Source organism: Acipenser ruthenus, chromosome 4 (genome assembly GCF_902713425.1).
Source record: "Acipenser ruthenus chromosome 4, fAciRut3.2 maternal haplotype, whole genome shotgun sequence".
Classification (NCBI taxonomy): domain Eukaryota; kingdom Metazoa; phylum Chordata; class Actinopteri; order Acipenseriformes; family Acipenseridae; genus Acipenser; species Acipenser ruthenus.
The window spans coordinates 34,278,673-34,305,486 of NC_081192.1; the positions used below are offsets into that span (position 1 = coordinate 34,278,673).

Consider the following 26,814-nt stretch of genomic DNA (forward strand, 5'->3'; position numbering starts at 1 on the left):
CAAAATCCGCAATCAGAGCAAGAATCAAGAAGTACCGCAGAAGAAAGGTCCAAGATTAAAAGCCAAGGACTTAAGAAAGATTTAGACACATCAGGCATAATAGTGCATGAAAAAAATGTGTAAAAGACACAGAACACAGCACAGTTGAATGCACATAGACCTCGCTACAAACCACTTTTAAAGAAAATTCATAAAACAAACCATCTTAAATAAGACAAGAAATATGAACAAGAATCTGAAGCATTCTTCAACAAAATTCTCTGGTCTGATGAAACTAAAATTTAACTTTTCTTCAAAAATAGACCATAGTATGTTTGGAGAACAAAGGGAAAGCCTTCAATGAAGAAAACCCTTTACCTACAGTTAAACATGGAGGTGGTTCAATAATGAAATGGGGGTGTTTTAGCAGTTCAGAAACTGGAGACATACATGTGATAGAAGACCAAATGAGTGCAGCCGTGTATCAAAACATTCTACAATGTACAATTATACCATTCTTTCGTAGGCTGACAATTTATCTTCCAACACAACAACAAACCAATGCAGAGGGCTAAATTAACTCTGGAGTTCTTGAAGAAAACAAAGATAAAAGTTGTGGAATGGCGTTCACAATCACCAGATTTCAATCCAATAGAAATGCTTTGGACTGAACAGAAAAAAGATCTAGCAAAGCATATCCAATCTGTCTGAGCTGAAGGAAATATGTAAAACAGAATGGGCCCAGATTTCACCAACAAGATGTAACATAATGGTGAATTATCATAAACGTCTGAAAGCCATAATAAAAGCAAAAGGAGGACACACGAAATACTGAAGCAGGGGTGCCAATAATTTTGTCATGAATGAATACTTTAAATTAAATAATTATTTTATATATTTGTTAAATTACAAAAAATTGTGTATTTTATTTTCTGATATGTCAAAAATTGTTTAAAGTTTACTAAATGCTTGTCCTTAAGCTGTTACCTTGAATTATAGTATAAGCGTACGGTGCCAAAACGTTTGTCTGCGACTGTATGTTGGCTGATATTCTGGCAGTGCTTGCACAATTAAAAACCATTGTTATCTATGTAGTCCAAAATAAATCAAATTGATAAAAATGGGTGCTTTACAGTATATACATGCAGTATAAACAGCAAGACACCACTAAACTATGTGTTTAACAGTAACTCGATTCAGGCCTGTAGACACAATTGATGGACTTTAACTTGTCTGCTAACTAAGCTTTAGGACCCTGAGGAATCATACCAGATGTCGAAATCATGAATGTGACGTAGAGAAAGGAAACACCCCTTCGGAATTGTTGTATGATGATGCCGCCATAGCAGGAAATTGATGCTGTTTCTGACACTCCAGTGGGCATGTAACTGTAACTAGCTGTTCACGAATAAAGGGGCACGCTTGGTGCTCTGAAACAAATACAGTAAAGGGGTCGTCTACTAACTCATGTATTCACTAGAAAAGAAGCATACACACCAGCTTTGTTTGTTCCCGGAACTCGGAAGACTCGTCAGTCTGCTTCTGCGTCCGTGGTATGTGATGGTGATTTATGATTTAACTTGCTGTATTTATACCGCCATGTCTACACAAACCACCAGGATTATATATATATATATATATATATAGAGAGAGAGAGAGAGAGAGAGAGAGAGAGAGAGAGAGAGAGAGAGAGAGAGAGAGAGAGAGAGAACAGATAAAGGTTAATCTGGTCGTTATTAAATATAGTAACTTAAGGTATTGACTTGGGATGCAGAAAAGTGAAAAGCTAAGAAATTATATTTTCATTTTGTACACTGTGAATGATGTTGGAAAATGTTCCCCGCATTTATTATTTATCTTGTGCAACACACTGTACGTAATTCGCTAAATTGTACATTATGCGTTGTGCGAGCGTTGTGTAACATTGACTTTTACATATTGTTTTATACTATTTTATTTGTTACGTTTTCTCATCGTCTGCTTTTTTTTTCAGATCCACTTGTGCTTGCGTGGCAGTGATGTGGTCTGGTTATTTGTGACCTCACGTCACTCCAGCAACGTTGATACAGTTCCGCGCAGAGGGGCTGGAGCTTTACAAATCTGAAATCACAACCAGGAAGGGGACACATTCATTCATACATTCATACATTGATACATGCATCCTTTTCCATTCATTCATATCCACTCGTAAAAAATATACAACCAAGGAGCTAAGGTGCATCAGTAACACAGTGACCAACTAAAGCCAAATATTTTTTTTGTATTATTTATTTATTTATTTATTTATTTATTTATTTATTTATTTTAATTAACTTACCAGTAAGTTTTATTTTTTCAATTTTAACATTCAAAATGGAGGATGAAAACATGGATCAGCTCATTCTTGTACTGAATCAGCTGGTGTTGTGGGTTGCTGCGGGTGCCATGATGTTTGGAGGTGTGGTGCCATACGTTCCTCAGTACAGGGACATCAGAAGAACGCAGAATGCTGAGGGATTCTCAAGTTACGTGTGTCTCGTCTTGCTGGTGGCAAACATTTTAAGGATATTGTTTTGGTGAGTTCATACTATTACTATTATTTTGTTGTAGCAAATAAGTTTGAGGATTCATTTATATTTGAAATTTCCACCTTCTATTACCAGCCACTAAACCCAGAAAATGAATATCAGACACAGCTTAACTAAGCAGCCATGTCTAGCCCCTTTGGTGACCAGTTAACTCAGGTTTCCCTGTATATATAGTAGCTACTGTAGGACCTGAAGCCAGAAGCTGGAATGTGCCCCATCACCTTGGGGTTCATTGTTGATGTTATGACTTTCAATTAAGGTTAGGGTAAGTGACAGGGTTTGACTTAAGGTCAGGGTAAGTGACTGTTTGAGTTAAGGTCAGGGTAAGTGACAGGGTTTGGCGGTTTTAATTATCCACTGATTTACCCAATAGGGTCATATTTCAACTGTATTTCACTTACAATTACGTCTCACCCGAAAGACGGAGCACAAGGAGGTTAAGTGACTTGCTCAGGGTCACACAATGAGTCAGTGGCTGAGGTGGGATTTGAACCGGGGACCTCCTGGTTACAAGCCCTTTTCTTTAACCACTGGACCACACAGCCTCCTTATAAAAGTTTACTATAGTAAAAGCACAGCAAAGTGCAATAAAACAATATGAAAACTTGGCAAAGCATACAGTGTAGGTAAGCATTGTAAAGCCCAGAGAGGTATTGTAATGCATATTAAAAAAATGGCACAAAATGGTAAACTATAGTATAACCACGGGAACATTGTAAAATCACTGTGCAGAAATACTGTGGTAAATATTTATAAGGGGTATTCTGTAATACTCTGTAAACAGGTCTATTCTGTCTGCTGCAGCAGTAATAATTTCAACCACTATGGTGTGTGTTGAGCAAGTGTGCCACTCTTCTCATAGATTGTCTTTGTACCAGTGCGCATGGTGGTTAGGATTAAGTACCTCTTTGGAAATATGGATAAAAGGCATCTTTATTATTATTATTATTTATTTCTTAGCAGACGCCCTTATCCAGGGCGACTTACAATCGTAAGCAAATACATTTCAAGTGTTACAGTACAAGTAATACAATCTGTCAATAATGAATCCGCCAAGGCTATTGGAATGCTACAGAATTTGTGGTACCTGCATTTCACATGCCCTGTGTCATCAGTAGACTGTGGAACAGGTTTGACTTGAACAGGTTTGACTCGAACAGGTTTGACTGAAAATCCTTGTTTGTTTTGAAGCTTTTATAAAGCTAAAAAAAACACATTTAACTCAACATCTGGGAAATTAAGCAAACAACCAAGCAAAGATGTAATAAACAATGCAGGACTGTCATTTCCGTATAAATGCCATATTGGGACTTACTTGAAAGCTATTTGAAATCAGACTTGTTCATTTCCATCAGCTGCAGATCAAGATCAGGAAGCAAGTTTTAAATCTCCACCCTTGCGGTTACCTGTGGATCTAATTTACAAAATGACCAGGCACAACCGCCTTAGACTCCCATACCTCCCCTCACATACCTTCTTTTTTTATGGTCTTGCATGATCCCTTTCCTTCTGATATACTGTATTCCTTCAAATATTTAAGATGCAATTTTTTAACCAAATCTTTCTTAAAAAAAATGGCCTGCGTCTAAATTAGAGTATCGTGATAATGTGTATTAAAACAAAAGATGTGACCAGCGGTCCTGATAAGCTTCGTACCTGGTGTTTTTTGTGCATTAAAAATCCAAAATACACACTAAATTTAAATTTAATACCTAAAAATGCGCATTGCAATTTTACTGAACAGCTTGTCTACCTCCCCTAAAACTTCCACTAACAACTACATCTCCCAGAATACAATGTCTTCAGTTACTAGGAAAATATACACAAGAAAAACCAACCCAACAAACGCTATCCAGTCTCTGGCTAGCCCTGTTGTCTTTGCAGCCAATCACAGTAAGAATAAGAAAAAATTGAAGCTACACAGGCAGTGTTGCCAGTATTTTAACGTATTTTAATTTCTGTCAACCCTGATGCACTTTCTTAAAGGCACAGTCTGGTAACAAGGCATTATGCAAATGAGAATTTGTTCTCAAGTAATTAAGCACATATAACACAATAAAAAAAAAAAGTTATGATTGCAAATAGTGTAGTTACTATTTGTTACAATGGGAAACATCTGAGGTGATTGTGATATCACAGTTTCCGCTCCTGATTGGGAGGGTTTTCGGGAAAAAGTGGGCGGGGTTTTGTAAAAGTAGTTGGCAACCCAGTACAAAGGTTGAAGCGTAAACACACCAGTCCAGCTACAAATCCAATTGGAACCATTGTCGCAGGCAACCGCTAAAAAAAGGTGCCTATAATATAAGAAACAACAAGTTTTATAACTTTGTGGCAGGGTGGCTAAGTGGTGACGTCGGGCCAGAGTGCAGGAAGGAAAAACTGACACCAGGTAATGCAGTGCAAAAAGGACGCGGCGTGCGCCGTTTATTCAAAAACAATAAAAATAAATAAAAGGTTTTAACAAAAAGAAACTTGCTCAAAGAGCGAAATAAAAAAGATAAACAAAACAAATCTCAAACACAAAACACTACTCTTAAAGGTCTGGCTGGGCAGTAGCCTTCACGTTTTCTTTAAGTTTCAGTTTCAGTTTTAAATTTATCTCGCTCCTTGCTCGCTCTCGTTCCTCCTTTGAACATCCATCATCCGGAACCGAGAACGCTGCAGGTTTATATGCAGGTGACCATCTTCTGCACAAGGTTTTTAATTACTCCTGGCAGAGGACGAGTGACCAACCTCGCCTCTGCCAGAACACGTTTAAATGAAAACAAAACAATAACAAACAAACGCACGGCTGCGCCGTCATATTTAAATACATAATAAATCATAAAACAAAAATACAAAATAACACAGGCGGAGGGGGAGACCTCGTTCTAAAAATAAATAAACAAATACATGTACAGGGCTCCTCACCCTGTTACAAACTTATAAATGCATGTCCTTATTTTATTTACCTGTATGGCTTATGAGTTTTAACATCTTCACCTCTTTTTTTTTTTTTTTTTTTTAAAAAAGCACTGAGCCGATAAAGAACCTTGTAGCACACGTGTGGTTGCACAGCAGTTCAAAGTAACATTGCAGTTAAAATGGAAGGCTCTTTTTTTAATGCCTACCCCATTACCATTAAAGGTTGTACAGTATTTATCGAGATTACTCATGACTTCAAGGTAATGTTGCATTTTACCCTTTGAAAATACGTTTTACTCTCTTAGTGCTAAAATTAGAGGGTAAATTACTTCCAGACCCAAAACCTTATCTGGAGCGCTGGATGTGACTGCCCGGGTACACAAACAGGAATGTGACTGACTGCTGAGGGAAGATGAACAAAACCGTCATTGATCTCGAATTATCTGTGACATACAGGCAGCCATTTTCAAACAAGCATCATTAGCTTCCTAAGGAATTCAAAGAGAAGCTTTAAAATTTTAGCATTGGCTTAATTCTAACAAACAGTATCAGCTTGGACAGATTGGAAATGCTGATCAGATCCCCATATTTTTCAACATGTCACCTGAATGGCTATTGCCAAACACATTGACCTGATCTTTAAGGGTGATTTTTATCGTTTCCAGCATCTTTAAACAGCTTGTTTATGATAAGTGTATTGATTTGGTTATCAAACAAACATCTTTGGTTATCAGCACCAGTCTTACCAGTCCCAGCAGCAGTGTCAGCATCAGTCTTACCAGTCCCAGCAACAGTGGCAGCACCAGTCTTACCAGTCCCAGCAACAGTGGCAGCACCAGTCTTACCAGTCCCAGCAACAGTGGCAGCACCAGTCTTACCAGTCCCAGCAGTGGCAGCACTAGTCTTACCAGTTGCAGCTGTAGCATCAGTGTCGCCAATATCAGCATTAACTTCAGTAGCAGTGAACCAAACACATGTGTCTCAATGAAGGTATACTTATTCATATTTATAAGTTATATTTTTCTTGTCCTTTTTAATATCACGTATTTATGAGAGTGTGAATAGGGTAATTTTAGGTTGATGTGTTTTTGTTGGGAGATTTATTTTAAAAAAATATGGGTCATGAAATTTCAAACATCATGCAAGGTAGGTCACTGGGGAAAAAGACTTGGCGACTGCAGTTTGCATTAATAGTCTCCAGGCTTGGGCTCCCGAGTGGCGCATCCAGTAAAGGTGCTCCGCGCGGAGTGCAGGATGTGCCCTATAGCCTGGAGATCGCAGGTTCGAATCCAGGCTATGTCACAGCCGTCCGTGACCGGGAGTTCCTAGGGGGCGGCGCACAAGTGGCTGAGCGCTGCCCGGGTAGGGAGGGCTTAGGTCAGCAGGGGAATCCACGGCTCACCGCGCATCAGCGACCCCTGTGGCCGATAGGGCGCCTGTGGTTCTGCAGTGGAGCTGCCAGATCTGTGTTGTCCTCCGGCACTATAGATCTGGTGGCATTGCTGTGGATCTGCAGTGCGAAAAATGACGGCTTGGCAGGAGCACGTTTCGGAGGACGCGTGTTCCAGCCTCCGTTTCCCGAGTTGGCGGGGGCGTTGCGAGCGGTGAGCCGAGGATACAGATAATAATTGGGCATGCTAAATTGGGGAGAAAACCGGGGTAAAAAAATTGGCGACGACTAAATTTAAATAAATAAATAAATAAATAAATAAATAAATAGTCTCCAGGCTTTATAAGATGATAACTATCACATTCGTAACAAAAACAGGATGTGCAGGTTTAGACAAAAATTAGATTTTTGCCTCAGTAAAAATCTATTCCAAGCTCTGCCCTTGTAAGGTAATTTAAGTTGTAAGACTTTATTTTAGCTGTAACAGCCTTTTCTAAATATAGTTCTGTAGAAGTCAGATTTTCAGAAAGACAAAGTCATGTTTCATCATAATTTTTGTGGTTAGAAACTTTGCCTTCACTTCTTCAAAAAGCTTTGTGACTGTTCCTGTACTTCTTGTGGCCTCTTGTACTTGTAGCAAACAATTCCTAAAATGGTATAACACTTGTACAATTGTTTCATTGTAGAGCCAGGTTGACCATACATATTTCTACTTAATTAACTAGTCAGGTTTGCTTAATTCATTTGTTTACTGGGAATACCTCATACATAAATGAGGAATTATTGGGATTAGGTGTTAACTAAAAAGGTGGTGCAGATAGGATTGAACCAAAACCTGGGGCTGCCTACCCCTTGACAAGGCCAGTTACTCTGAAGTCTCTTTAAGAGTGGAGATGTTTCTTCTCTTGGCAGTTACAGGGCGTCTGTCTTGCCAGTTCTGTCAAAGAAGTGAAAAAAACATTTCTGAATCAAATTATATCATTGACAACAGACAATAAAGAAGATTACAGGGGCAGTGTTTATTGGCTTCACTAAATCTATCAGAGCGCTCGCAAGCCATTGTAAATTCTGACATTTTGCCAAAATCTTTAGGTGTCCCCCGAGGGTCAATTCCTGAACCTCTTTTATTTTCAATTTTTATTAGTGAAATACCTAGTGTAGCTATGTATGCAGATGACACTGCTTTATTGTATCTCTGATAACACTGATGAAAAGTGATTTTATTTAACTTCAGGATTAGTTTGATAAAAGTGGTTTGAGTTTCAATTAAAAAAAGATGAATACCATGTTGTTTGGTTCAGAGAAAAAGGTGCAAAATATCAGTTCACACTTTAATGTTGTCACTTGTAATAATATAACCTTGGAGAGAGTTGATAGTTTTAAATACTTAAGTGTTCATTTTGATACAGCTCTTAAATTTTGAAAAAAAAGCTGAATGTGGTAAAATTGGAGCAAAACTTGCATTAGTGTGGTTTCATTTATGATATAGGCCTACATGACCGCAAGTAAAGTGATGTTAAAGAAAATAGATACTACTTTTAACAGGATTTTATAGATTTATTCTTCAATGTGGTCCATTAGAACAACATTACACTCTGTACACCAGGTTAAACTTATTGTCCCCTGAGCATAGAAGGAACTTCCACTGGAACCAGATCCTTTTTAACGAGGGAACAATAAACTGCCTGTTTATATAAATAGTCTGTTCCAATAGTTTAATTGTGTTTCATTCCTTAAGAAATGTTGGTGATAAGAAATATTTTAAAATGCCACCAGTGAAGTGCTATTGGAAGAACAGTTTTTGCTTTTGCTGCCCCCTCCTACTGAAATAAACTACCCACAGAACCCAGATCCACAGTGTCACATTTTAAGAGACTGTTGTTTGATCTCTTGAACCAGCCTTGTGATTGCACGTGATGTGAAGTGAATACAATAAGACATGGATTGTGAAGCTGTGTGTTTAGTGTATGCTTCTATGTAATTGTATCTTACTCCTTCCTGGGGTGCCTTTGTGAACAAGCTGTTTGCAGCTCATGGCTTTTCCAGTGAATACAATTTTAAATAAATAAATAAATATAAAATATTAATGATGTATTTTTGTGTTGCATTCAGGTTTGGGAGACATTTCGAGACACCACTCCTATGGCAAAGCATAATCATGATTCTGACCATGCTAATCATGCTCCGCCTCTGCACTGACATCAGGGTGGCCAGTGAACTCAACACGAAGCGCAGAGCCTTTGCAGGTCAGTGACCGTTACTTTTATTAACACCCTAACTGTTATTCAAAAGATTATCAAGGCAAACTCATAACGTGTTTTCTTTACACACCTTGCTTTGCTGATATACTGTCATAGTTGTGATAGCTTGCAGTTTTCTCGACCATTGTTTGGCAATTGTGTTTCAGTAAGAAAAGAACAAAAAACAAACTTTACATTCATTAATAATTATTTAAATAAGATTTTAGAACACAGTCCATGCTATTGATAAACACCAGGGCTGAAGTCATTTAGTTTAGAGAAAGGGGCACTTGTAGTAATTTAAGGGCCCTGTGCTGTGTACACAGCCTAAATACAGTTTCAAGACCACATGTAGTAAACAATGGTGCAAACGTAGCCCTGTCAGGTCAAGGTTACATTTGTTTTGCATTTTTAATGTCATGTTCAGAACTTAGAGACAAGTCAATTGCACAGGCAGTGCCAAGCAAGCTGCCCCTGCAGACTAAAATAACAATGAATTGCCCTGTTAAACAGTTCTACTGCACTAGTAACTGAACTTGCAGTAGCTCAACAGAAACCAGAACAGAAGCATTTCAAAACAAATACTTTTCAAATGAGTAAAATATAAAACTAGCAAGAACTGCTACTGTAATGCAACTAAGTTGCTTCTTTCTAGTTTTAAAACCATGCCTTTGCTCCTAAGAGTTTGTACATTTTGTTATATCCCAGTAAATCATTAGAAATATATGTGTTAAGCTACATGCAAATCGACTTTTTTTTTTTTTTTTTTTTTTATCAAACATGCAGTATGAAAACTAAAGGTTGCTAATGCCACAGTTTCTGGCACAAAAAAGGTGAACATTTTTGGTGTGTTTGGTTCAAATCCACTTTTTAATTTGTAAGTTATATCCTAAGTATTTACAGAGGAGGAACATTTTAAAAAGTGCAAATCTCATATCACTGTAATAGTTTTAAGAGGGAGGGAAGGTATCTTGCATGCCCTGTTTGTTCTAGCAGTTCCTCACAGATGCCCACTGCTGTAGGCTGACTGATTTCTCTATAGGAAACCATCTCCATGCTATCCATAAACTACAGCACAATGTCCAGTAACTAATGCAAAATGGTAATATTTCACTTAAACTTCTGTTGAATTACTGATAGAAACTTGTTGAAGTCTGAAAACCCCTAATGTTATGGTACTGTAGGTCATGGTACTTGTATTTAATGCTACCAAGACACTGAGAGAGTTCTAGTTGAAACATTTCTCATTTAATTTATTATATTTCTTTTAGTATTCCTAATGGTACCAATGATTGCACATGGTTTCTCTGAAGCATAGTATTGTTATTTTTGAAGGAAACGTACCTTCCAAAGAACTGGGTTGTTTATTCTCTGCTTTACATTAAACAGTGATTTACACTATTTTATTAATGTCTTGATGTTCTTCACTTGCACGTGTTAACTTTAATTCATCTGCAGGGATGTAAAAACTCTGCAGTCTTGTGATTGTATTTTTCCCTCCAATTCAGTTTGAGTTGAGGTTATATGGTGAGATGATTAAACCTTTGGTAAAAAAAAAAAAAATCAGGAAGTGTTAGCAAACAGCCCTTTTTTTTGTTAAACATTTCTGCTGTTTAACCTCCTTTTTGACATCGAAGCATCATCTCAGTCACTAGAAATGGGCTCATAGCAATGTGATTGAGATGTATTTACACAGAAGCTTGGTACAAGATGGAGCTGCTCACCTTAAGACAGTGCGAGTGGAGGTCAGAGCAAAGCATGCAGTGATCTCAATTCCTTTGATGTGTATCCTTCATATACCCATTACTTTGATTCTACTCTTCTACATGAAAAGAACAAACACAAACAAAGGACCAAGTCTTGAGCCCCAGCAGTTAAATAGATATGGACAGTGCCTCCTCCTGGGGGTTGCCTCAATTTTCCACTTGAAATGTAACGCCCAACTTCTGTACATGTTAAGTACAGTCCAAGTACTTTATGTACCAACTTATGTAGCTACAGCGTACCAACACGTCTACATTATACTTGATACGTCTACTAAATTTCAAGATAATTGGGTTTATTCAGTTAATCTAATGTATGTTCTATAGTAAAATTAAACATCTTGCAGTGCATGTAGTTCTATTTTGTTTATTTATGTCTGTAAGTGGTTTTTACATTTGTTAGGCCCCAATGTGTTTTACCAAGTCCTTAGTGAATCCAGGATGGCATTCCCTGGGGTGGGCTGCATCTAAAGTTGGAAATCTATGATAAATAGAACAAACTAACTGGATGAAAGTACAGTGGTGTAAAATATATCAAAATGCTGTACAGAATGACAGTGTACCTGTAACTCTTCACTGTGTAGTACATTTCTGCTTAAACTGTTTGGAATTACTAATGCTACTAAAACAGAAAAATGGCAGACAGTTTTCAGTACAAACACCGGAAAGTGACCAGAGGAGTTGAGCTGTCAGACTTGCTTAAGTTTATGGCTCAGTTGGAGAACTGTGGAACATTTTTAACTCTACTAGGCCCATGGCTTGAATAATTGAATGGGACCAGTTATATATGCTTGAGACATTTGCATAATTCAATACTACACATAAAACCATGCATCACGTTCAAAATTAATTACAGTGGTCTCCAGCTAAGAGAACACCCCTCAGGAAGCAATCGAAGTGTTCTCTTAAGCAAAGCGTTCTCTAAGACGGAGTTGACCACCAGACACAATATGAATCAATAAATAAATAAATAAATATGTATTACTTGACTTCCGGTTGGACTCAATCTAAGATGGCCGCGTAATTTTACTATTTTTACTAACTGTGGGCATTTTTCTACCGATATTTCTGCTCATGAATACCGCAGATAAAAGAACGTCTTTGGAAATGGAACCCCATACACCCTCCCCTTCGATGAAAAACAAGGGTAAAAAAGCAAGAAAACAGGTCACCATGTCGTCGGATACGTTGACTGACTCTAGCACGGGGCCGCATGGAGAAGACTTGCCTTGGTTACCTGACTCTCAAGTGGAGTAATTGAAGGTCTTTTTCGCCGATTCTGTCAAGGATATAAAAGGTGCGCTGTCCGAACTCTCTGTTGATGTTAAAGCTATACGCAATGACATGGATTTAATTCGGTCCAGACTACAACAGGTTGAAAAGGAAGTGTCAACGCTGACCTCTTCGATACAGACGCATGGCAAGCGTACAGATATTCTGCAGGCCGCTCAGAGGCAAAATAGAGATAGCATTAAGGATGCAAAGGCTGATATTACTCTGCTACAGCCGCGTGTGGCGGAATTGGAGGATCGCAATCGTCGGTCTTCCTGAAGGAGAGGAGGGCGATGATCCGATCTCTTTTCTTCAACACACTTTGCCACTTTGGTTTCCCTCCCTGCCTTCCAAAGGTGTCATTGAGATCGAGAGGGCTCATCGGATTTATAGTGGAGCCAATACCCAAGGAAACACGCACCACGCACACTGATTTTTAAACTCCTTAGGTATAATGACAGGCAAGCTATTTTGAAAGCATATTGGCAGCCTGGTACACAGATATCGCAAGGTCAGTCAAAGTTGTTGCTGTTTCCAGATTATTCTAATTTCACAGCTGAGCACAGAAAAGCCTTTGCACCGATCCAATCGTCTCTTAAACAGATGAGCATCCAGAGCTTTCTTTTATACCCATCGAAGCTTAAAATAATGCACAACGGCCAATCTAATGTGTACAGCACCCCCCAGGATGCCCAGCAGTTTGTTCTGGAGTTGAAGCGGAATGCCTAACCTATGGGACGGGACTGCAGACTTATTGCAAGCTTGTTCTACAATCAGTCGGTTCTTTACTTGATGACTGGTCTGTCGCTTATTTGTACTTAATAATGGATGCCTGGCCTGAGGAATAGTGCAGCCACTATAGGATAATTCTGCCCTGGACAACTGTTTGGACTTCTATGAGCTGTATTATTGGACATTTGCTTGTTTTAGGTAAGAGTTTGAATTTGCAATGTCTATCAGTCACCAGAGGGGGGAGTAAACGAACAACTATAGGTACGCTCATACAGGCTGTCATGGTGTACTTTGTTTATACTTTTTCAAAGACTTTTCTTTGGGACTTAAAGTTCTTTATCTGTTATTGTAATTTTATGCGTAATACGATCTTTATCATTATGGGCTGTTGGGTGTGTGTTGTCCCATCTTGGCTCGAAAGCCAAAGAAGTGCTGTTAATTTTGTTTTTGCTGGTCATGTGGGGCTGTAAGGATCTCTGGCCCCGGCCGACTAGCTTCTTAGAAATGTTTGTAGTTTCGTTTTGCTTTATTTACTTTGTTATTTGTAGTTTGTGTTCTACCTGCAATCGCATGGCGGGTTGTTGTATTTTTGCTGATTTTCTCTTAAACAGCTGCCATTGTTTTGTATTATGTAAGCCTGTTAGGATTTACGTGCTGTTTTATTTCCTTGTGTTATGTTTATTGACTCTTTTTGCTTTTGTTTTTCTTGCTTGGTGAGATGTGTAATCTGGATCTCCTTTGGTTTTTGGTGCGACACAATGTGTATACTGTGGTGTTGCGCAGGACCTGGGGATTGGGCTTTCTATTGCAAATATTAGACCTCCTCAATGAATAACTGTAATATTTTATCTTGGAATGTGCGTGGCTTGAACACGCCCATTAAGAGATGTAAATGCCTTGATTTTCTCCATCGCAAGCTTGTTGCTATTGCTTTTATTCAGGAGACCCATACTAAAGCTGCCGACGTACACAGATTCCAAAACAAACATTATAAAATTATTGCCCGTTCATGTGCCCTGAATAAGTCAAAGGGAGTTTTGATCCTGGTAGATAGGAAACTCAACATTACTGTGGGTGTCTCTGGGGGTGATGCAGAAGGTAGATTTTGTTTTGTGATTGTTACTTTCAATGGGACTAAATTGTGTCTTGCGTCTTTATATGCACCCAATGCATTTGATCCTCAGTTTTTAGAAAACGTTAGACTCAAATTATCTGAATTTCCTGATGCTGCAATTCTCTTAGGTGGTGACTTCAATCTGGTTTTTAACCCGACGCTCGATACCTCGCACAGCGCTGCAGAGCCTCGTGTAGCAGTTTCAAAATCTTTCCAGAACTTTGCACAGGATTTAAATGTATGGGACGCATGGCGCATTAGAAATGCGAATGTAAAATATTTTTCTTTCTTTTCCCATCCCCACAAGACTTACTCGCACATTGATTATATATTTATCTCCCCTAGTATTTTGCATTATATTATTACCACCGACATATTACCAATCCTTATTTCAGATCACGCCCCAGTTTTGTATTCATTTAATTTTACTCCTGGAGCAGCCCGTGCCAAAAGATGGCGCTTTAACTCCTTTCTCCTTCAGAACGAGGATTTTTTAAAGTATATATCCAATGGATTGAAAACCTTTTTAGAAATAAACTACGACCCTGATCTTAACCCCCATTCGTTATGGGAAGTCACAAAGTGTTTCATCAGAGGCAGTTGCACTTCATTTGCATCTAACCTAAACAAAACTCGTAATAAGCATATTTCTCAATTAGAGGCTCAAATTTTACAGTTGGAAACATTACAAAAGATTAACTTTCTAGAAACCAGAGCAAGACAGCTCTCTTCCCTGAAAGCAGATTTTAGAAATCTGACCAGATCTAAAGCAGAATTTCTGCTTCTTAAAACTAGACAGCTTTACTACGAACATGCTGAAAGGCCTAGTAGGCTCTTGGCTTTAAGACTTAAACAATCGGAACGTTTGGCTTCTATTGATGCTATTAAGGACTGCAATGGCACAATGCTTTCTCAACCCTCCCAAGTTAATAAAGTTTTTCAACAATTTTACTCTCAGCTTTACAAATCTGAATCTGTTTCTGATTTGAATAGGACTAGGGAATTTCTGAATTCACTGAATTTGCCTAACCTAGTGGCTGATCAAGCTGAACAATTAGACGCTCCTATCACTTTGGAGGAATTAAAAGCTGCAGCTGCGTCCATGCAAAAACGTAGGTCTCCAGGTTTAGATGGCATTCCGCCTGAATTACTTTTGGCAGTCTGGGATATGGTTGGCCCTTTAATTCTAAATTCTATAAATTATTCTTTACAAACTGGCTCATTTCACAGAGATCAGAAGTCAGCTTTGATTTCACTACTTCTCAAAAAGGGTAAAGATCCTCAGGAATGCTCCAGTTATAGGCCCCTTTCACTCTTGAATTCGGATTTAAAATTATTTGCCAAAGTATTAACTAAAAGATTAGAATTATACGTAGGTAATTTAATCCATTATGACCAGACAGGTTTTATGAAGGGCCGTCTCGCATCTGACAATATGCGCCGACTTTTGCATGTTCTTGACTCTGCCCCCAATAAATCAGTTTCCTGTGCGGTGTTTTCTTTAGATGCTGAAAAAGCATTTGATCGCTTGGAATGGAACTATTTATGGGCAGTTTTGGAACGTTTTGGTTTTGGTCCCTCTTTTATTAATATGGTCCGCACTTTATACACCAACCCTACTGCGTGTGTGCAAACCGGCTCATTTATGTCTCCTCAGTTTCCACTTGAAAGAGGCACACGGCAAGGCTGCCCGCTTTCTGCCTTGCTCTTTGCCCTTTCCTTGAAACCCCTAGCTCAGGCTGTTAGGCAAAACCCTGGCAACACCCCCATTGACATAAAGGGATCCAAACATCACATATCTCTTTATGCTGATGACATACTACTTTTTCTCTCTGACATTTCCAAATCAATTCCACAGGCTCTGAAACTATTTGATGAATTTGGCTTTCTGTCTGGGTACAAAATAAACTGGTCCAAGTCTGTCCTAATGCCCCTGAACCCAGCAGCTAAAACTGCCCCTCTCCCTCCTGACATCCCTGTTCAAATACAAACTTCAGGTTTTACGTATCTGGGCATTAAAATACACCCTAATTTTCAACAGATTCGCAAAGATAATTTTACAGGTGCCTTGATTAAAATCAAAGCTGATTTGGCGAGATGGTCTCCTTTGCAACTTACGCTGCATGGTAGAATTTCTATTATTAAAATGAATGTTCTTCCTCGCATTAATTTTCTATTGTCAATGCTACCTTTATCACTCCCTCACAAATATTGGGAAGAAATTAATTCTATGTGCAGTGTTTTTTTGTGGAATAGCAAACGTCCTAGAATTCGATTGGCTACTTTGCAGCGTCCCAAAATACTTGGTGGTCTAGCCATGCCAAACTTTAAATTCTATTATTGGTCCTTTCAGTTGAGAGTTTTTAAGACATGGCTGGACCCAAGTGCCCCAGTTTCATGGCGTGCAATAGAAGAGGCTATATTTAAAACTATTAGGATCCAAGATCTCCCATTCTCTGGCCTTAAAAATAGGGCTATATCTTTACGAATGGGCCCCATTATTGCTAATTCATTAGACATCTGGAAGAAAGCTAATAAATACCTTGGTATTTCTTTTAATTTTCATAAATTCTCCCCAATCTGGAATAATTTCTTTCTGTTCACAGGCTCACAGCCTTTCTTTTACCCACCCTGGTCCACTAGAAACGTTCATGTTTTGAATGATATTTTTGATGATACAGGCTTACGCACATTCCAAGATCTTAAGGGGACTTACTCACTCCCTGGGTCCTCTTATTTTATGTATCTTAGGCTTCTTAGCACACCAGTTGGTTCATTTTAAATTTGTACATAGATTTTATGCTACCCCATATCGTCGATTTCAAATGAAGGTTTCTACTGATAATCTGTGCCATGGGTGCACTCTAGGGGCAGTCGGCACTTATCTCCATATGTTTTGGGAATGTCCACATATCCAAAGTTTCTGGAAATTTGTAGCTACAGCTCTCTCTAAACTTATTAATATAGAGGTGCCTCTGTTTCCTGGTCTGCTTCTGCTTGGAGATGACTCTCAAATTGGGCTTAATTTACAGACCAGACGACTTTTTCTTGCAGGGCTGACAGCAGCATAGAAGGTTATTTTGAAGGGCTGTTTGGAACCTGGTATAGTCTATAACTGCACATGGTTACACTTTCTCTTAGATATCTCACTTATGGAGAGGTCGACAGCAAGATTGCACCAGGCCAGTGCTAATACCTTAACTACATGGTCTACTGCTATCATTCTTATTAAAGACCTTCATTTAAGTTTGAGACCAACAACTCACTAGAATGTGTATATGTATGTGTGTATATATGTATGTATGTGTGTGTGTATATATATATATTATATATATATATATATATATATATATATATATATATAATATATATATATATATACAGACGTTCTCAAATTTGTTGGTACCCTTACAGCTGATTGAAATAATGCTTCATTCCTCCTGAAAAGTGATGAAATGAAAAGCTATTTTATCATGTATACTTGCATGCCTTTGGTATGTCATAGAATAAAGCAAAGAAGCTGTGAAAAGAGATGAATTATTGCTTATTCTACAAAGATATTCTAAAATGGCCTGGACACATTTGTTGGTACCCCTTAGAAAAGATAATATATAATTGGATTATAGTGATATTTCAAACGAATTAGTTTCTTTAATTAGTATCACACATGTCTCCAATCTTGTAATCAGTCATTCAGCCTATTTAAATGGAGAAAAGTAGTCACTGTGCTGTTTGGTATCATTGTGTGCACCACACTGAACATGGACCAGAGAAAGCAAAGTTCAGAGTTGTCTGAGGAGATCAGAAAGAAAATAATAGACAAGCATGGTAAAGGTAAAGGCTACAAGACCATCTCCAAGCAGCTTGATGTTCCTGTGACAACAGTTGCAAATATTATTAAGAAGTTTAAGGTCCATGGAACTGTAGCCAACCTCCCTGGGCGCGGCCGCAAGAGGAAAATCGACCCCAGATTGAACAGAAGGATAGTGCGAATGGTAGAAAAAGAACCAAGAATAACTGCCAAAGAGATACAAGCTGAACTCCAAGGTGAAGGTACGTCAGTTTCTGATCGCACCATCCGTCGCTTTTTGAGCGAAAGTGGGCTCCATGGAAGAAGACCCAGGAGGACTCCACTTTTGACAGAAAAACCTAAAAAAGCCAGACTGGAATTTGCTAAAATGCATATTGAGAAGCCACAATCCTTTTGGGAGAATGTCCTTTGGACAGATGAGTCAAAACTGGAGCTTTTTGGCAAGTCACATCAGCTGTATGTTCACAGACGGAAAAATGAAGCTTTCAAAGAAAAGAACACCATACCTACAGTGAAACATGGAGGAGGCTCGGTTATGTTTTGGGGCTGCTTTGCTGCGCCTGGCACAGGGTGCCTTGAATCTGTGCAGGGCACAATGAAATCTCAAGACTATCGAGGCATTCTGGAGCGAAACGTACTGCCCAGTGTCAGAAAGCTCTGTCTCAGTCGCAGGTCATGGGTCCTCCAACAGGATAATGACCCAAAACACACAGCTAAAAGCACCCAAGAATGGATAAGAACAAAACATTGGACTATTCTGAAGTGGCCTTCTATGAGTCCTGATCTGAATCCTATCGAACATCTATGGAAAGAGCCGAAACTTGCAGTCTGGAGAAGGCACCCTTCAAACCTGAGACAGCTGGAGCAGTTGGCTCAGGAAGAGTGGGCCAAACTACCTGTTAACAGGTGCAGAAGTCTCATTGAGAGCTACAGAAAACGTTTGATTGCAGTGATTACCTCTAAAGGTTGTGCAACAAAATATTAGGTTAGCGGTCCCATCATTTTTGTCCATGCCATTTTCATTTGTTTTATTATATACAATATTATGTTGAATAAAAAATCAAAAGCAAAGTCTGATTTCTATTAAATATGGAATAAACAATGGTGGATGCCAGTTACTTTTGTCAGTTTCAAGTTATTTCAGAGAAAATTGTGCATTCTTCGTTTTTTGTGGAGGGGTACCAACAAATTTGAGCACGTCTGTATGTATATATATATATATATTTTAATAAAATATTTTTATATATAATTTGTTTTGTATTATGGTTTATTATGATTTTTAATGTATTTATTTTACGCTTTATTTATGTTTTTATATATAGTATGTTTTTTGTTTTTTTTTACATATTTATGTATTCAACTTTTTCTTCCCCCCCCCCCATTGTAAAGATTACAATAAAAATAAAAATAAAAAATTGTTAAAAAAAAATATATATATGTATTACTTGTCATGACGTGCATCAACATATGAAATGAACTGATTAAGTAAGAGAAAAGCAATAGGCAAGTGTATGTTAATAAACTAATAATAAAGTAACAGACAAACTAACATTAATAAAGTAACTGTCAAAATAAGTTAACACAGCACTCCTACACATGTTAAAAAATGCAACAGCAGCTCTAGATTAATTATGAATACCTGTACAGGAGCAATGTTCAAGACATGCACGACATTATTTAACAGAATGGTGAACGCAAATTACTTGACGACTTGTGTCTGATTCAGGTTTTTTTTTTTCAAGCTATCTAACAATTTCCAACTTTTTGTAGCAAGAGAAGCAGCTGTGCATTTTGCGGTGATGAGGTGCACCTGTGGCAATGACATGACGGCGGTTCTTGAAAGATTGAATAAAACCAATCAGTGTGCCTCAAGTGATATGTCACTTTTGAAAACACTGAGTAAACCATTTTAATTTAAGTTTGATGATGATGAGTTATCAAGTTACAAAACAGTACTGTATCGGTTGTGAACTAATTGCTAACGGTGCCAGAAGTTGTTCTTTTAAGCGATTGTTCCTGTTCCTTTAGCCGGAGCATTTTCAATGGAAAAAATGTATTTCACCACAAGGGTGTTCTCTTAGGAGGTGTTCCTATATGCAGAGACTACTGTATTCACTGCACTGTACTTTACTCTATTAGATCTTCTGTATTGTAATGTAAAACAGTCCTGGAAATGCCTAGAATGTTACCACGCTATATTGGCCCATTGACCTGTTTTTTGGTTTTTTTTGCACTTCCTTTCAGGGTTCTTTCAAGTGTGGTGGGTGTCTCAATTTCTTTTAGCATGGGGTTTTAGGATTTTTTGGTTCACAAAGAAAACCAAGTATTTTTTTTCTTCTCCCTTCTTTTTTTGCTTTTTGTCTGTAGCAACAGACAGTAAGGATGAAGAAATCAAAGTTCCTAAGAAGTTCTTTCTGGGTATGTACTGTTTCGAAAAAAACTCCCCCCCCATCTCACACATGAACCCCTTTGTCTGTCATTCTTCATTTGCGCCTCCCATTTAACATTAAAGTAAATATTAATATGTATGAAAGTTTACTTTTGATTTGCTTCTCTTTATTACACCTTTTCTCTGATGTAATGTTTAGTCTCTTACTTGCTGTTTTGAACATTAAAATCATCTCCCTTGAATCCAAACACTCCAGAGCGCATTCTGCAGGAACACATCCAGTTTGACTAGAAATACAAGCACTGATATTTCATGCTTGTAGAATCATTTGGTTCCAGTTTTATTTTAAATAGCACTTTGATATAGATATTTATTTTGTCATTAACGCCAGACAAGCAAGTAGATATTATTTTAATTTTATTAGATAGTTGTGTTTTTTGTTCCGCGCATACAAGCTAAAAAATGTTTCAGTTTATTTGTGAACTACATTGTGGTCTATGTTTTAGGTAGCCTACACCAAAATATGTATCCTGATTCTTCAAGTGGTTTATTGTGTCAGTATTTTCTTTGAAAATGAATGACTATTTGCAGTTTGTAAAATCTTATGCTCTCACAAACACACTATAGAGAGTCTGCTTTATTTTTGAAGGCGTTTCGCATTGTTTTTTTTTGTCTGGCTTTCACCCACTTCTCCTGTAAATTAACATGTCCACCTGCTGCCCTCAACAAATGCAGTTACTTGTGGCCACTTAATTCTAACCAGGGGATCCTCATAATCGCTAAAGTAAGAACATGAAATGTATTATCGTTTTAATGTTCAAACTGCATCCAAAAAGCAGTGCAATGCATCTGAGTAAGGGAAAACTTGCATGCAATGATTGTTGTGTTTTTTTTTTGTGTTAAATTATCAGACCTATAAATATTCTGTTTAACATTAAAAGCATGTCTCTGTGTTGCCATGGGAGTATTTTACCTTTCATTGGGTTTGCTGTAGCTTGAATTATTTATTTTATTTTTGTCTGTGTGCACCACTTCTTGATTCGGTGAACAAAATCTTTGTGAATTATTTCAAAGATTGTTTTTTTTTTTTGTTGTTCATAGTCCTAATCTAAAAACTAACACATGATTCTGTTTAGCATTTAGAGTTTTGTATTTGCTTGTTTGAACTGTGCAACCAAGAATTGTAGAATGCTGCAGTAAACTGTTCTCTATATAGGTGTTCATTAATGGAGTGATAAGAGTGAGTGGTTCGTGTAAGAACTAGCAGCATTATCACTGGTCCCATTTTCAATTGTGCTACATATACTATGGGTAAGATTCATTTTTTTTTTAATTGTTTTTTTTTATTCTACTTTGAAGGATTTAGGTTTCATAACAAAACCATATGAAATTATATGATAAAACAGAAATGTTAATTATTTTTAAAATATTATAAAAAAAATAAAAATAAAGTCCATCCAAGGTATTTCACCAATGTGTCACAAAATGATATAGATGCACCTGTACATTGTGTGCCACATTTCCATTACTAGCTGTATTTCCATCAACAACATCACTAGCTATGTTTCCATCAAGACAAACACATTTCTAGCGAACTTGCAAAATTTTGCACAAATATATCTGGGCTGTGCAAAGAGGCTGAACTTCTATTGGGGACTCTGAAGGGGGTGTCACATTGGCTTTGACGCTCCTGAGATGGGAAATCGGCATGGATTGCTTCTTTTCATCACACAACAGCGAACCCTACTGGCCAGATACGAGCACATTCAGAGTGGATAAAAAGCAAGGCTGGTATCTGCTATCAGGATCGGTAGCCCGCCCACCTTTGCTCTGGATTGCTCGGCGTAAAAACGATTCAGACTTTAGGCTTGTGAGATCGGAGGACGCTCACACGCCCTCAGAACGCTTGTGCTGTGTGGGGACTCGCTGCGGTGTAGAGAAAAAAAATAACTTTATATTCCAAATTGGGGGAAAATAAATAAATAATATTTGGTCACTAAATTAAAAAATAACACAGGATGAACACAGCAGCTCTTGAGCCTCTATTTAAAATTTGTAGACAGCAAAAACGTAAACAAACCAGGTTATGTGTGCGCACGCATTGTGATCTCTATGGAAGGCCATCTGGGTTAAAAAAAACACGTTGTGCTGCTTTTAGAGCGAGTCAGAATCTCATGGAACAGAAAAAAAGCAAGCACATCATTCTGAAGTGCCTCTCTTAAACAGTGCCCATTGTTTTTTTTATATGGATTCTATATGTTATGTATTTTTTGCTGCAACTTTCTGTTGTGTAGAATGTAATACACAAGAACCAAAACGGTGAGTTTTTTCCCCTTCATTTTACAACGCCATTTCCATGTTTTGTTTTATTTGAAGTGTTTAAAGTGTTTAAATTTCAGTTTTTGTTTGCTAGTTCAGCTACAAAAAGGCACAAGTAAACCTCATGTTATTACTTTATGAAAACGTGTCGATGGCCACTGTTTACTGTGAAGAAACGGCAATGGCAAGGAATGAAGAAAATAAATAAAATGCGTTTTCAACTTTATGTACTATTTATTTCGGAAATAAACAAAACAACGTTTAACTTGAACTGCTATTTGGCATCATTTGTTTTGTAGTTAATTCACTGGGGTAAAGTAAGGCCTACACAAAGTATTCTTTACTCCTGGGATATTGTTCTACTTTAACGTGTTAAATATTGTAACTAGTGATGTGTGAACCAGTTCCTTTAAAACCGACTACCAGGTTCCTGGTTTGGATCCAACAAACCGGATACAAATATCAGGGATCCGGTTCCACTGAGTACTATTATGTTTTTAAAACACAAAACCCTTTAAATTATCAAAGACTTTTAATTTCTGTCAGATACATTTGATAACTATAATTGACAAAAGAAAAAATATATGTGCTTACCTAGACTATTTTGTTGGCATCGTTTTGGACTGTGAGTTAGTTTTGGTGTCCTTGTTTTGGAGTTTGACTTATTTTTTGCTCTGTGGTTGTTGTGGTCTTTCTAATGGTTTTTATACTGACGTAGAACACATTGACACATGGACATGTTTTTTGAAATAGTTTGGGAATCTGACTCAAAATACCCAGTTCCAATGACAGATACCTGATTCCAAAAACGTCCTCAAATGCACATCATTAACTGTAATGTCTTGCTGTAAAATAAAGGCACGCACACAGGGGCCAGCCCACCTACCCCTGCTGATATGCTGTCTCTGCTTGCATTATGAGCAATATAATGGCTAACCATTGAGACCTTCACCATGCAGTACTCAACCTATGGTTGAAATGAAAACCCGAGCCCCATTTGCAGCCAATTCACTTTGAATATCTTTGGCAGTCAATCGTGGATTGTTATTAACCTTCCTTACAATTCCTCTACGTGTTCTTGGTGGAAGAACCTTCTTTCTTCCAGACCGAGGGAGTGTTCTGTCAGTACCATGAGTCTTGTACTTCTTGATAATAGCAAAACTGTTGATATTGGGACACTAAAATGCTTGGAAATATTCTTGTATCCTTCTCCAGCTTTATGACAATAAATCATTTTCTGCCTAAAGTCTTAAGACAGCTCTCTCCTTTTTGCCATATTGACTTATTGGTAATGACAATCGTCTTATGCCTAACCCTTTTATATTCTCTAAGAATGTTCACTTACAATCCACTATTTTCTATACTTCTCTAGAATTAGGTTCTGCATTATCATATTGAAATTTCTAGCACCTTGTAGACAATACTATCATAGCAACAAAGGGTATGAATACTTCTGAATTTGCATTTTTTGAGTTTTGCAAAAAAATTGCTGAAATAAATCTATTTCATATAACTTTTTTTTTCCTTATCCACAAAAGTAAAACTTTTGCTACGAAAGATTTTTCCTAAAATTCTTTGTTTTGAGAAATTCATAGAAAATATACATTTCCATTGTGGTATGTAAACTTTTGACTACAACTGTATGTATATGTGTGTGTTGTGCTGTGCTGACCCGACAGTAAAAAGAATTACCATTGTATAACTTTTCATATTTATTTAAGCTGTACTGTGCCCCTCTGTGACAGGGTAGCGTTGCGGGCTCAGGTGGTATCGGCAGGGAAGGAGACTCGGAGGCAAAAAAAACCCTGCAGTTTAAGAGTTGGTGCACACTTTTAATAAACACAAAATAAAGAGGTTGTACAAACAAAACACTGCTCAAAGAGCTAAATAAACGCAATAAAACAGGAACAAAATAACCGGCTCAAGTGCCAAAACAAAAGGTTTAACCAAAATACCAAACCGTAGGCTGGGCATTAGCCTTCACTACAAATATTTTGACAGCAAACACAGTGTACTCACCCAACTCCCTCTCCAAACAAAGGATTTTTCTCTCCTTAAATACCATGTGGCTGGGATAGAAAATTAACCCCATCCCTGCCAACCACCACCTAAATCCCACAAAACAATATTATTTACAGCCACACCCTCATGTATTTTAAGTAATAATAATAATAATAATACGAATAATAATAATGCAGACAGAATGGCAGTCAGTATCAGATACCTTCTGGAGATAGCTGCACCAAAACCTAAAATAAGTTATTTCAATCCTGCTTGGGAACATTTATATTTTTGTTTTTGAACGATCCAGGGATAGTAGCATGGAATGCATGAGGTGTGATCAGGTAATGAAGCAATTAAAATATACAGTGGCCAGAGATCATGCCCAGAAATGGTGTAAAAAGTTGACAAACATATTAAACACGTCTGCAGCAGAAAAGGAGATGCTTGTAAAAGAAAACAGAGGGTCAGGTGCATGTCGGCGTTTGTAAACTTGGACCAAAAAGGCTATACTACAGTATGATATTAGCGGTTACAATTTACAACAGGTAGTGTCTTTAAAGAAATTGCCACAAACATGCACCCCAATGCCCAGTGGTGTAGTGCTCTATTTAGAAGCAAGGGGTCACTATTATCTACCACCCCCCACACTCTCTGAACCCTACCACGCCGCCTGCAGTCCCCGTTTCCCCATACACTCAACAGAACTGCAGTTTATCACTATTATTATTATTATTATTTATTTCTTAGCAGACGCCCTTATCCAGGGCGACTTACAATTGTTACAAGATATCACATTATTTTTACATACAATGACATTATTTTTTTTACATACAATTACCCATTTATACGGTTGGGTTTTTACTGGAGCAATCTAGGTAAAGTACCTTGCTCAAGGGTACAGCAGCAGTGTCCCCCCACCTGGGATTGAACCCACGACCCTCTGGTCAAGAGTCCAGAGCCCTAACCACTACTCCACACTGCTGCCACTAGTAGTTATGGTATTTGAAAGGGCTAACAAGTGTACCAATTGATTACATAAAGCAACTAGACTTACAGCTATTTATATTAAAGATACATAAAAAGACAAATACTGAACATATTTTCACAACCAGTTTCATACAATAATACACACATGATTAAAACGCTGTCATTATTATTATAAATCCTATGCATAACACTCCCCCTCTTCTCCTTGTAGTATATTGAATGGTTTGGTCCAGAGTCAGCTCGTCTCACTGTCCTGTGCTGCTGCTTAAGAGCAAATGAGACTGAGGTTTTGAAACAGAAGTGCATCCGTTTGCAAAAAAAGATGTGTAAGGCCACAGGTACCCTTTATTTGCTTGTTGCGATTGAGTTGTATCTTTTAAATAAATGTTTAGCTTCTATTATTATTATTATTATTATTATTATTATTATTATTATTATTATTATATATATATAATGGGTCAAAAATAAGAACTGTTCCAATTATTACATCTAATTGTAAAACGCTGACACCTCAGCACAGCGTTAATACAGGTTCCCTTCACCTCTACATTATTCACACCTATTGTTCCAGACCAAGCACGCTATATTCAAACTTTTTTCATTATTTATCTCTCAAGGGTTTCTTAGGGTTATTGTATTAATTGCTTATTGGTATAGGTTATACACATGTATATCTTCTTATATTAATAGGAGCAAAACAGTTCAATATCCTACATGTGACATATGGAAGCGGTACTCTCCCTGCCCAAGAGAAGTGGGGGAGCGGCCACAGAACCTTCCCGAACGCGGTTACAGCAGATCCAGGGTCATTACAGTATTTATTTTGTTCGCTTGCATGAATTAGCCGAGTTTTCATCACAGTTGTCTAGCTTTTTTTACGAGTTTTAGCGCATAAAAAAGTTTAATGGAAACAGCTATTGGCACTGGCACTGACTTCAAAGCATTTCGATATCAAATCGATTTCAATTGCAACACCCCCAAACCTCAGTTGTGGGCTGGCAGAACTCAATCTCTCTAAATGTTGGCGCTGATGGTGGAAGTTACCTCATGCACGTCTACTGCAGTGGACGTAAGAGGCAGGTTTTAAATCTCTCTGCAGAAAAAATTATGTTGGCTGAACATGAAGACTGTGAAATGTTTTGTACTTCAGGGAAATATTGGAGATTAAATAGCAGTCATACCAAAATATGATACAGTGATATTTGACTTGATTAATTAATTAATTTTACTGATGGAAAGCATCTTCCAGCTGTTCAAAATGCAAATGGTCTTGTGCTGTTTTGAAGTGTTGTTTTCTTGAGTGTGGTGTTATTGACTGGATTAGGAAGAGCTAAGGGTTAGAT

The 26,814-nt window shown here is 37.8% G+C and overlaps 1 protein-coding gene across 2 annotated transcripts in view; it reads left to right on the top strand.

Moving 5' to 3' along the window:
• Positions 1 to 1,238: 1,238 nt before the first annotated feature.
• The window catches only part of LOC117399440 (solute carrier family 66 member 2-like), a 53,885-nt gene continuing 28,309 nt past the window's right edge, over positions 1,239 to 26,814 (top strand). The window contains exons 1-4 of one of the 2 annotated variants that reach the window (XM_033998593.3): positions 1,239 to 1,532; positions 1,973 to 2,534; positions 8,953 to 9,086; positions 20,140 to 20,190. In XM_033998593.3, the coding sequence (XP_033854484.2) occupies positions 2,332 to 2,534; positions 8,953 to 9,086; positions 20,140 to 20,190 (388 nt within the window). In that variant the 5' untranslated portion in view covers positions 1,239 to 1,532; positions 1,973 to 2,331. The remainder of the gene's footprint in view (positions 1,533 to 1,972; positions 2,535 to 8,952; positions 9,087 to 20,139; positions 20,191 to 26,814) is intronic. The other variant, XM_033998595.3, reaches the window with a different exon arrangement.